At 42.8% G+C, this 12,165-nt stretch overlaps 1 protein-coding gene across 4 annotated transcripts in view; it reads left to right on the plus strand.

The window, feature by feature from the left end:
• The window catches only part of EFCAB5 (EF-hand calcium binding domain 5), a 1,692,224-nt gene that overhangs the window by 865,188 nt on the left and 814,871 nt on the right, over positions 1-12,165 (plus strand). For all 4 annotated transcript variants that reach the window (XM_044054470.1, XM_044054473.1, XM_044054471.1 and 1 more), the window contains one exon: positions 10,988-11,560. In XM_044054470.1, the coding sequence (XP_043910405.1) occupies positions 10,988-11,560 (573 nt within the window). The remainder of the gene's footprint in view (positions 1-10,987; positions 11,561-12,165) is intronic.

A 12,165-nucleotide genomic window follows, 5' to 3' on the forward strand; every position in this document is an offset into this window, starting at 1 on the left:
TGTTATGGACAGGATCTGAGGGAAGGCTTTTAGAATTTTTGGCCTATATAAATCGTACAGTGGAATTTTTTAAGTTCATACATGAATATAGTAGAGAAATAGCAATTTATTTGGACATTGATTTAAGGATGAATAGAGCAAATAAATGTTTGGTGTCTAGAATCTATAGGAAGCCCAATTTTTCCAATTCGTATTGAAACTACTCCAGTTGTCACCTAATTCATCAAAAGAAGGCCATTATGAAAGGGCATTTGGTCAGGGCGGCCAAAATGGTAACTCTAGATAGTGAATTCTTAGATGAAATACAATTAATTTCTAATATGTTTTTAAAGAGGGGTTAACCACCAGTTTGTATTGAAAAAATCAAACAAGTATCCAACAAGAGGCTAAAAAATGTTTATACTCCCATTTTAGCTCAGAACAACACTTGGAGCATGGGGACACAAAATACAGCAAATAGAATTGGCCAGAAGACATATATGTGCAGGAGTTTTATTTTTACATATAACAAAGATTTTAATAATATAGTGGAAGTCATTAGAAAATCTGGGAAATTTTACACACAGATAAGGAAGCAGTTAAATTGCTAGGTGATGAGCCCAGTTTTATATTTAGAAGAGACAGGTCATTCAAAAGAATTTTTGGAAAGTGTCTGTTGGGTTGGGAGGGTGGCCTAATGGTTAAGGTGTTTGCCTTACAAACACAAGGTGCAGGGTTTGAATCTCACAAAGAATAATTGGCTAGGCTTAAAATGGCTCGCTAAGGGCAGTTAGCCTAGTACTAACATATGAACCTATATATGAACCAAATGATATCGATGGATGTAAAATGGCAAGTAATTTTAAATGCGGTATATGTACACAATGCCCACATATATTGGTGACTGGAAGTAAGTTTTGTCTTAATAGGAAGGACAGCAATATTAAGGGGCACTATAATTGTCATAGTAAGAACATGGTATACATGGCAAAATGTTTGGTTTGCCAGGCATTCTATATAGGAAAGACCTGTAGACAATTAAAGGACAGAATATATGAACATTTAACCGATAATGTGAAATTGTTCAATCTCGCCGTTTGTTCTTACACACGGGTTCAGAGCCGATCCTCGGCTCCGAGTCAGCTGCTTCACAAGCTCTGCATCTAAGAGAAAGCTCGAGGCACAGTCTATATCCCATGATCCTCCTCTACCATCCGTCAGATCTAGTTTGCCGCTGCAGCAGATCGTGTCGAGGAGAGCTCGGGCCAGTTCAAACTTTTGTATTTTTTGCAGTAGTTTCAGTATTAGAGCTGTTTAAATTGTTTTTTCTAGTTGATATTAATAGCGTGTGTGTGTGTGTGTGTGTGTGTGTGTGTGTGTGTGTGTGTGTGTGTGTGTGTGTGTGTGTGTGTGTTCTTCTATATATATATATATATATATATATATATATATATATATATATATATATATATATATAATATAATCTTAGGGCTTAGGCCTATTTAGTCCTGTCAGGGCTCTGACAGCTATAGTAGTTGCTCTTATAAGCTTAGAGTTTTTTTTTCTAATAATTAGCGTTGTAGTTTTGGTGTGCAGTGTTTTTTCTATATATCCATACTAGTTATTCACAGTTAAATTAGTGTTTATATTGACTGTTGCTAAGATTATTTAACTTCTCTTATTATATAAAGTAGTGTTTATACCTAAACTTATTACTCATAGTTAAATTAGTGTTTATACTGTTGGTAAGCTAGCTTAACTTTGTTGGTAAAGTTTGTTCCCTGTTAGACATGGCAGAAAAAGCTAAATCCGGGGTTCAAAAGATGTCAGTGTGGACAGAAGATGTCCATTACTGACAATCATGCTTCCTGCGTCTACTGTCTTGGCCCTCTCCATCTGCAGGAGGACTGCTCTATTTGTCACTTTTTCAGTGGAAGGGTCATGATGGAAAGGCGCAGGAAGCTAATAGAAAGGGGCTTACTAAAGCCTGACTTTCAAGAAGCCTTGGAGAAGGCTGATCAGGCTTCTAACTCTTCGAAGGGGTTGAAGACTTCAAGGTATCGGAGCCCAGGTCATCTGCTCTGAGCACCTCGTCTAAGGTTCGGTCGCCGGCTCCACAGACCTCGGGACCGAGCGATTATCTCTCATCGAGCCTTAGGTCTTGGAGCCGGTGTCGGAGGTGCCTCCTCCCTCGATCCTTTGGTCGGTGACGTCTTCGGCCCATTCGATCCGTTCTTCCAGACTGTTATCTGATACTGACATGGATCGAGTGGTAAAGAAGTTCTGTCCAAACTAATTGCGGTTTCGTCCCAGTTGGTTTCGAAACTGGAAGCCCTCCCTGTATCTCCAGCAGATCCTCCTTCGAGACCTTTCGAGTCTTCGGAGCCAGGAGAAGAGGAACCGATGATTGTTGAACCCTCGGTACCGAAGCCTACTTTTGTGTGATCGGCACCACTGACCTCGACTCCCTCAGAGGCCATCGAGGAGTCGCAGAGCTGACGGTCTCTCTTTGGTTCCGGGGCCGAGAGTCGAACCAAACTTTCGGTTCCGACTCTTCCCCTCGGAGCCTCAGCACAGATTAGTTCGGCTCTGTCCTCGGGGTCGGAGCCCGTGGTCCCGGTCTCGGGGAAACTACCGTGCTCTTCGGATCCGGTGGTATCCTCGGCCCGAGGCTCCGGTGCCTTCGATGTCATGAGGAAGGTTTTGTCTGAAAAGACATTCACTTCATCGGAATCGTCTTCTCCTTCCCCCAAAGGGCCGCATTCTGTTTCTGTACCAGCGATCCCTCCCAAGCGTAGAGACCCAATGCCTCAGCCAGCCCCAGAGAGTGTTCCCTGTTCCTCGGAAGCTTCACCAGATGCCCCCTCTGATGAAGTCCCGAGGAAGAAATTGTGCAAGAGGAGGCACATTGATTCTCCGCAAGAATCATTGACATCGGACACCGATTTGGATGAGTCAGAGGGGTCCCCACGGTCCCCCTCTGAGGATGTCTCATTTGCTGACATCCTGGAGATCTTGAAACAGAGGGGTGACTGGCAGACACTTGGCTCCCACTGAAGACGAATCGGTGTTACTGAAGGCATTTGGGGCTCAACCTTCTACCTCCTGGGTGATCCCGCCCTTCGATGAACTAATGGACCTAATAGCTCGAAGGGTGTGGGAGACTCCCGATACAGTGGAACCAGTCCCTAGGAGGCCGGATAAATATATTACTGCCCCCCCCGCGTCAAAACTTACCTTACTAAAGGAGTCCCAGTGGATGCTATGGTGGTAGCGGCAGCCACGAAGAAGGAAATGTCTGAGTCATCTTCCTCTGTTCATCCTCCTAACAAGGATTCCAGGACTATGGACAGGTGCGTTTTCAGTTCGGCGACTTTTTCCATGCGTTCGCTGAACTACCTCACGCATTTTACGCAACTTCAGAGAGATCTCATTAAGGAGTTGGGAGATACTCTCCAGGGTAACACAGATGCTGCTGTCTCCGAAAAGGTAACAGCACAGCTTAACACCCTCTCTTCAATAGTAAACTCGTCCATGAGGCTCATCTCGTATGCGGCCGAGGGTTCGAGTAGGGCTGCAGCTTCAGCGATAGCTCTACGGAGGCAATCCTGGATCTGCCTTTGCTTCTTTGCGGAAGCCTTCAAGTCTTCCTTTACCAATGCCCCCTTTGATGGTGCCACCCTGTTTGGTTCCAAAGTGAAGGAGACTCTCACTCGGTGTGAGCAAGAAGGTAAGACCCTGTCTGCCATAGGGGTCTGTTTTTCTGCCCTGACCAGACCATGCCCCAAAGGGCAAAGAGGCAGAAAAATGTGGTTCTGAAAGACTCCGGGATCTTTCCAGTCCACACAGAGTGACGCCTCCTCCAGAGGCAGAGGAGAAGGCAGGAATGGAAGACGCCACCCAGGCGGCAGAGGGAGTCCGCAGAACCAGGGCGACAGGGATAGCGTCCCTGGGAAGCCCTTCCAGCACTCCTGAGGGGAGGCCCGACTGTCATACTCTGGAGGCAGTCGGGGGTCGCTTAGCTTTATACCCAGAGGCCTGGCTAAATCTTACTACGGATTCCTGGGTAAAAAGCGTAGTAACCAGAGGATACAACATCCCATTTATAACCATGCCCCCCGAACAAAAGAGATTTCCAGATGTTCCACCCAATCTGCGAGATCAAGCAGCCATAGAAATAAGAAAGCTGCTCGAAAAAAGAGTCATCCAACCAGTCCCGGCGGATCAGATAGGATCCGGAACTTACTCAAGGTTCTTTTTAGTTCCAAAAAAAACAGGGGACTGGAGGCCGATTTTGGACCTCAGCAAATTCAATACCTTCGTAAGGAAGGAAAAATTCCGGATGGTCACGCTACAGTCGATCCTTCCTTTCCTGCAGAAGGACGATTGGATGTGCTCTATAGATCTCCGGGACGCTTACTACCACATCAAAATGGCCAAAGCGTCCCGGGATCATCTGCGCTTCCGGCAGGGAGCCAGTCATTTCCAATTTTGAGCTCTGCCCTTTGGTCTCACCTCAGCCCCCAGGGTGTTCACCAAATGCATGGCAGTAGTGGCGTCTCACCTGAGGCAGATAGGATTCCGGGTGTTTCCGTATCTGGACGACTGGCTCCTCACCGCCACCACCAAGCATCGCCTTGTACAATCCAGGGAATACACAATCAGCCTTTGTTCCCATTTAGGGTTCTCAGTCAATTTCGAAAAATCTGCCTCATCGCCCTCACAGCATATCTCATTCATAGGGGCAGACTTAGATACTACCACAATGCTGATCAAGCTTCCACAAACAAGAGTATCAGCCCTCAGAGACCAGGTCGCTATTCTTATTCGGAACAGAAAAGTTTCTGCGGCACAAGTGCTGAAAGTTCTAGGCATGATGTCAGCCACCCTGATTGCAGTTCCTCTGGGCAGGATGCACATGAGGATCCTCCAGTGGCTGCTCTTCGCACAGTGGTCATTCCAACAGCTCCCTCTATCACACCACATCTCGATCACGGAGTCTTGCAAGCGGGATCTTCGATGGTGGCTAAACAGCCAAGATCTGACGATGAGTTGTCCGTTTGTACTGCCCAGCCCTACAGCCACAGTAACCACGGACGCTTCCCTGATGGGGTGGGGTGGGGGGGCTTTTCCAGGGGAGAACAGTCCAAGGAGAGTGGTCCAAAATAGAGTACAATCTGCATATCAATGTTCTGGAGTTGAGAGAGGTGTTCCTAGCGTTGCAACACTTTCACGAATCTCTACCTCTAGGAACAGTGGCAGTTCAGACGGACAATATGTCAGTGGTCTGGTACATAAACAAGCAAGGTGGAACCAGATCTTATCCATTATGCAGAGAGGCCCTGAGAATTTGGCAATGGGCTGCGTCCACAGGTCATTTTCTGATTGCAACGCACATCCCGGGGTCATCCAACGTCATTGCGGACAGGTTGAGCAGAGCCATCCTGTTGCCCCACGAGTGGTCCCTGAACAGTCAAGTAGCGGAAAGGATTTTCTGCAGATGGGGCCAGCCTTGCTGCAATCTTTTTGCATCCCCCTTGAATGCCAAATGCAGAAACTACTTTGCCCTTCTTCCCCCTCCGGGGGGGTGCCCCCTGGGATGCACTGGTACACGATTGGCCCCCGGGTCTCCTGTATGCTTTTCCTCCTGTCCCTTTGATTCCCAAATTTTTACAGAAAGCCAGAAATCTGGAAAGGACGATCATACTCATAGCCCCATTCTGGCCTCGACAGATCTGGTTTCCCTTCCTTTGAGCCCACCTGATGGAGGAACCATGGATTCTGGACCCAGTGCCAGACTTATTGACACACTCGTCGGGAGTTCCTCATCCATCCCTTCAGTCCCTCAAACTGACAGCTTGGCTGCTCCACTTCCCAATTTAGCCAGGTGGAAGTTTTTGTCTCCAACAGTACAGCACATTCTAGTTTCTTCCCACAAACCTTCTACCAGAAAACTATACAAAAGCAAATGGAAACGTTTTGCGTGCTGGTCATCAGCGCAAGGGTTAGATCCCTTGGTGGCCCCGATACACAAAATCCTGGAATTTTTATCTACACTGTTTCACGAAGGAGCCTCTACTTCTACGATAAGGGTGCAATTAGTGGCCATATTGAACTTCCATGTAGGTGAAGGGGGTTCTACATTTATGTCTCACAGGCTTTGTAGAGCTTTCATGAAGGGTACCTTTCACCTTCGGCCACCCATCCGCGAGCTGGTTTTTCCATGGAACTTGAATTTGATGTTGTCTCAGCTTATGCTACCACCATTCAAACCAGCTTCAACCTGCTCACTTAAGTGTTTGTCATGGAAGACCCTCTTCCTCATTGCTGTTACCTCAGCTCATAGAATATCAGAGCTACAGGCATTGTCAGTCAGGCCACCATACATGGTTTTCACCCAGACAGAGTCTCCTTGCGTACAAACCCGTCATTTCTCCTGAAGGTATGCTCTGTGCTTAACATTAACCAATCTATAGAACTTCCCACATTTTTCAAAAAACATTCAAATAAATTGGAATACATGCTGCAGAAGTTGGATGTACATAGGCAACTGAGATTTTATCTGGACAGAACAAAGGATTACAGAAAATCGGATCAGTTGTTTTTTTCATTCGCAGATAATAAGAAGGGCGTGGCAGTAACAAAACGGACATTATCCAAATGGCTTTCAGACTGCATAAATTTTGTGTATTCAGCTTCAAAGCTATCACTTCCGTTCAAGCGTAAGGCTCATTCTACTAAGGCTGTTTCTACTTCTTTAGCCCATGCCGCTCTTCTTCCTTTGGATACTATTTGTGCAGCGGCTACGTGGGCAAAACCTCATACGTTTGTGTCCTCCAAGGACAGGCCATCCTTCGGTTCCACTGTACTCAGGAATGTTCTTTCATGAGTCTCCCAGGGTAACGGAGCTAGGGACGCTACCCGTGTGTAAGAACAAACGGCGAGATCGAACAATTTCACATAAAGAAGTTATGTTCTTACCATAACGTTCCATGTGAATTGTTCATCTCGCCTTTGTTCTTACATCCCCTCCCTCCTTCCCCCACCACGTTCTGGAAGAATGGGTACGACTAGTGCCTGGTTGGTATTCTCTAGGTTGCCCACTCTACCTATTCTTCAGTAAGTTGCATATTAGCTATATCCCTATCTGTGGTTGGCTCTATATTGTTCAGTCTCAAGTGTGTGATTGCGTGAGCGTTAGACGCAGTGGTTAGTAGTGCATTCTGGTTCTTGCAAACTAGATCTTCGGGATGGTAGAGGAGGATCATGGGATATAGACTGTGCCTCGAGCTTTCTCTTAGATGCAGAGCTTGTGAAGCGGCCAACTCGGAGCCGAGGATCGGCACCGAACCCGTGTGTAAGAACAAAGGCGAGATGAACAATTCACATGGAACGTTAAGGTAAGAACATAACTTCTTTTTAAAAACAAAAAGTTGACCAATGCCTTGTATAGACACATAAATAGTAATCAGGATTATAGGCTTGGATTTCTTGTGGTGGAACAAATTGTAAAAGATGGACAAGGGTTTGAAGTGGATGAGAATTTGAGTTAAGGTTTAATGCCACAAGATTCCCTGGAATCAATGAATGTGTTAGTATTAACAGCGTGTTTAGGCCAAAAAAACATTTTAGGGTGAATTTATATTTATTTATTTATGTATACATATATATCCTTACACATTTTTATTCGTCAAGCATTCATTTTAATGTTATTCCATTCTCATTTTATTGTGTTTTTTCAAAAGCATGAGTCAATACATCTGGGGTTATTTATGACCAATTACACTTGTATAGAAGGTATTTAAGGTTGGGGTTATGTTGTCATTATAGTTTGAGGAAGTCCTATGTACTTTGGGATGAAAGTGCTTATCTTATTGTTTTTTTGTATTCGTATTTTATTGGAGTTGTGGTATTTCCTAATAAACAAAGTCTAGTGAGTGGCTTTGGCTGACGGTGTGTTCCTATATTGTTTATTGGTTTTTATTTGGAGAAGAATTGACTACTACAACAGTGATCTAAATTCTGAACATAGTACAGCTGTGTAAGTAAACTTAGCATAACAATAGATATTCTAATAGATCACTGTTGTAGTAGCTTCACCTCCCTTCAGTCATCTTATTTTGATGGCTTTCCTTCTCTGTTTCCACTGTGCGAATGTTTAACCGCTTGTGTAAGTAGTTTACTTATTGGGTTATTTTCCTAACATTATCATTTCAGCCATCTTGCCTACTCCTTTTCTACACAAAAAAGCTCTGACTGTTTTGGCCATCTGTCTTTATATGGAGCTCCCCTTGAGCTCCTGACAGTGTGTGTGAAAAATGCCCTAAAGCTTTTAAAACTAGACAGTCACTGAGGTTGAGGACCAAAATTGCTTAGGCTACTGCAACAGTGATCTATTACAGCATCTATTGTTATAGTAAGTTTACTTACACAGCTATAATTTTCTTTTCACATCTATTAATGTGACTTCCTCAAAATAAATCAGCCTGATTATAATCCAGAATTATGTCACCCTTTGGCAACTGTAATGGCACATCTCCTTATTAATTTTATTACCAATGTAATACCTCTTCCCTCTCACTGGAAGGGAGAAACCACAAGGCTTATCCATCTTACTTCTACTTAGGCTTGTACCTTCCATTCTCCAGAGTTTATTTTTCAACTTTGTGTTTCAATTCATATTCTTCCCATCAGTCTTTGTTTACATTTTTTGGTTTCTCCACATTTCGCTACATACATGTTCTTTGCCACATTCCACCTTAAGATGTCATTTCTTCTTACTCCGTCTTCTTTATGACCTTGATGAATGCAGTATCCTAAATATACTAAAACACTCCATACACTATTCCATTATTGGTTTTATAGCCACATATCAAGCAATCCCTTCAGTATTCCCTTAACTTATCTTAGAATTCTTTCTCTTCTCCATAGGGAGATATTTTTCCACTGCAGCTGGGCTCCCAGTTTCTTCCTTTCATCTCTGAGATCTATTTTGTTTTTGCATTTTCCCAAATCCAATACCTTTATGACTGCCTCCTTGACTCGCTTTCTGATTACCCTTCTCATATTGCCAATTTGTCTCAGTTTATTTGTACTTTTGTGGTTGCATGAACTCCCTCTCAACTTTAAGATCTCTGTTTTTAGTGAATTCACCATCTCTCCTTCACCAAAGGTTTCCACTCTCCATAAGGCCTTACATTTTCCATGTGACTAAAACTTTCTTGCTCCTCCACCTGTAGATGCAGTGCCTTTACATCTCTTCCTCCAAGGTCAGGGTGGGAACTTTAACCACTACCACTTCAACTTTGATCCATCTCAAATGTGTTTCATTTCATGGACCTCCTTTTAGGTAATACAAACTCTCTTCAGGAAACACAACATTTTGAATTAAATCCAGCCAGCAAGCCTTGCTTTTTGTGGATTTTCTATTCTAAAATATTCACCTTAATTCTCAATTCTGTCCTCCCATCTCCTCTGCTTAGGTCCTTCTGATAATGTTAATGACATTAAAAAGTGTTGTCTGTAGAAATTAGAATGAGTTTTTCTTATCCAATTAGTCACACCTGCCGGTGTACCTTTTTCAACCCACTCCTTTACTTTGTTGTTTTACTTAACAGCTTAAGAAGTACACATGCAGTGTTCTTTTCATGGAACTACCAGGAAATCATTTAGCTTAGAAGTGCTTTTCATAATCTTACCTATGCTCACAGAAGTACTGCTTTCACAGTAGCACTCTTCATTTTACAAAGGAGACACCCCTAGGGATTTTCATCTCATTTTCTCTAGATGATCCTTGAAACCTGATATTACTCTAAAAGTACAGGTCATGGCATCATGAAAGGGTATGCTACTATGGAACTAGCAATCTTAATTTTTTCCTAGGTTTGCATAAAACTATCATATAACTATATTATTTCCTAGTAGTCTGTTTTATTTTCCTGGACTATAACTAGGAAATCAATTTTGTTACACAGCTATACAAGATAAAAACATTACCTAGCATACTGGAGGGAGATGTTTTATTTACAGTAGTAGTAGTATTAATAACAGAAGTAGTGGTAGTAAAGGAACTTGTAATAATGCCAATAATATAAAATCATTTTGACTCCTAGCGTTGATTGAGCCCTTACACTTTGGATAAAGTTTCCATAACTGCTTGGGCATTGGTAAAAGTCACTGGAAGCCCTGGCAGTTAGTTTATTGCCAAAGATCTGGGGCTTTGGAGGCTTGGTCATTAGGCAGGCTATTCTGTGTTTGCTTTTCTGTCATATGAGAGTAATGTATCTGGCAGGAACGTTTACTTGGTGGAAGTTGGCAGTCTAGTACTAAATATCATAGGTTTCTGCAACTGAGTAGACAGAAACACAAGTGTCATAACAGCATTAATTATCCTATTTCTACACTAAGGTGTAACAACAAGGTAAAGGACTCCATGGCTTTGCAGGATGACAGACACTGGCACACCATCACTATGAGTTCTGGACCTATGTTCCAAGTAGCTCTGGGTTTAATCTGTATAAGAAATTCTGCCTTTTTGTATGTAACAAGAGGATTGTACATTGTACTCAGCATGGCTGTGCTATGGGTATCTAGAGGAAAGGAGCCAAGATGGATGGTTCCTTTTGCTGCCTGTGGAGTAACAGATGAGGTCAAGGGGACACTGCACTAAGAAACTAGATTAGTAGGAACCAAGGACAAGACATCTATAGGGCTAATTAATGTAAGAAGCCAAGATGGATGGTTCCCTTTGAAGACGGCGGGATAACGGACTGGGCCAGGAGGGATGTTGTAGCAAAAAAGCAGCATTACTAAGAGCCAAGAACAAATTCAACCAATTAAAGTTTGGAGAGTTGAGGTTTTTGTGAAGGGACCTTTGCTTTTTATTGCCCATTATGGTTAGCTAATATGGGAGATGACCTCAAGATCAAAAATAACATATATTGTCCTTAACCAGTCAGTGACTTACAAATCAACTAATCTGTTTTGTTCTACTTCTGCTTGTATCTAGGGCCTATTTCAGAAGTGGATGATTTGAAGGAATCTGAGTTTCTAGAAGGCTGTGAATATGAAGAGGAAGACATTGAAGCATCAGAAGAAGTAAACAAAGTACTGAGATCCTTGCAATCCCCACAAGAGGTTGTAATGTCCTCAGAAATAACCGCAGTGGCGCCTTTTAATTTCCCTAAAGAGGATTCTGTATTAAATTCCGATCACAGTAGCATGGTGCAATCTCCCTTAGAGCAGGATATAGACATGTTAACCAGAGTCAAAAGAACAGCCAGTGAAGAGTCTAAAGGAATTATCAACAATATTACTATAGTTGAGCAAGTTGAAAAAAAACAACAGATTCTTCAAGATGTCCCTCTAGATGAAGGAGGCAGTCCAAACCCTAATGAGTTTCAAGGATTACAAGAGGCCTGTGCAGTCAGTGTTAATAAAAATGAGCAGGATATAAGTAGCAAGAGTCAGTGGAAGGAGCATGATGCCATCACTGCTAGGAAGGCCAGCACCAGCACAAGCACTCTGGAAGCAGCACCTCTAACTCATAAATATGAAGGAATTTGGAAGAAACCAGAACAAGGTATGTTGCTATTTTCCATATCTTTTATGGTGATTGTACCTTAGTCAGAATTGCAGTAGTTGTCTTACCTTTTGGCTTTAAAGACAGTTTTATGTTGCATTGTGTTCTAAGCATCACTGATTGTTTTTCATCTGATATCCTTAACAGTTGAACACCTCAGCACTAGTAATACTGTGTTTGCAATATTTCTTTCCTTTCTATATTTTTTGATGTTCAGTAGCTTTTGGTGATAGGGTTCACTACCTATATCTTAGTAGTGCCATATCAGTGATATTATGAATAAAGTTTAGACTACAATATATATCATGAGCAGGATGTGGCAGTAGTAGGAAACTCATAAGACAATGAATCATTAAAGCTGGAGGTTCTGAGCTGATGAGGCGCAGTTTCAGTGAAAACTGCTGTTTCATCCTCCTCTTCTTTCCTTTTGAAAATACTTAATCCTTTGATCAAGCTTTGGCTAAACATGTTTTTATTACACATTTTATTGATGCAGGTACACTTTTGCGGATTTAATCAGTTGAGTTTTCGGAATAATTCTGGGCTCAGTTATTTACGCATGCTGTTTTAATACATAGGTGGATTTACTGTACTGTGAGAAAATG

The sequence above is a fragment of the Protopterus annectens genome, chromosome 13.part0 (genome assembly GCF_019279795.1).
Source record: "Protopterus annectens isolate FY-2018-M chromosome 13.part0, PAN1.0, whole genome shotgun sequence".
NCBI classification, from domain to species: domain Eukaryota; kingdom Metazoa; phylum Chordata; order Ceratodontiformes; family Protopteridae; genus Protopterus; species Protopterus annectens.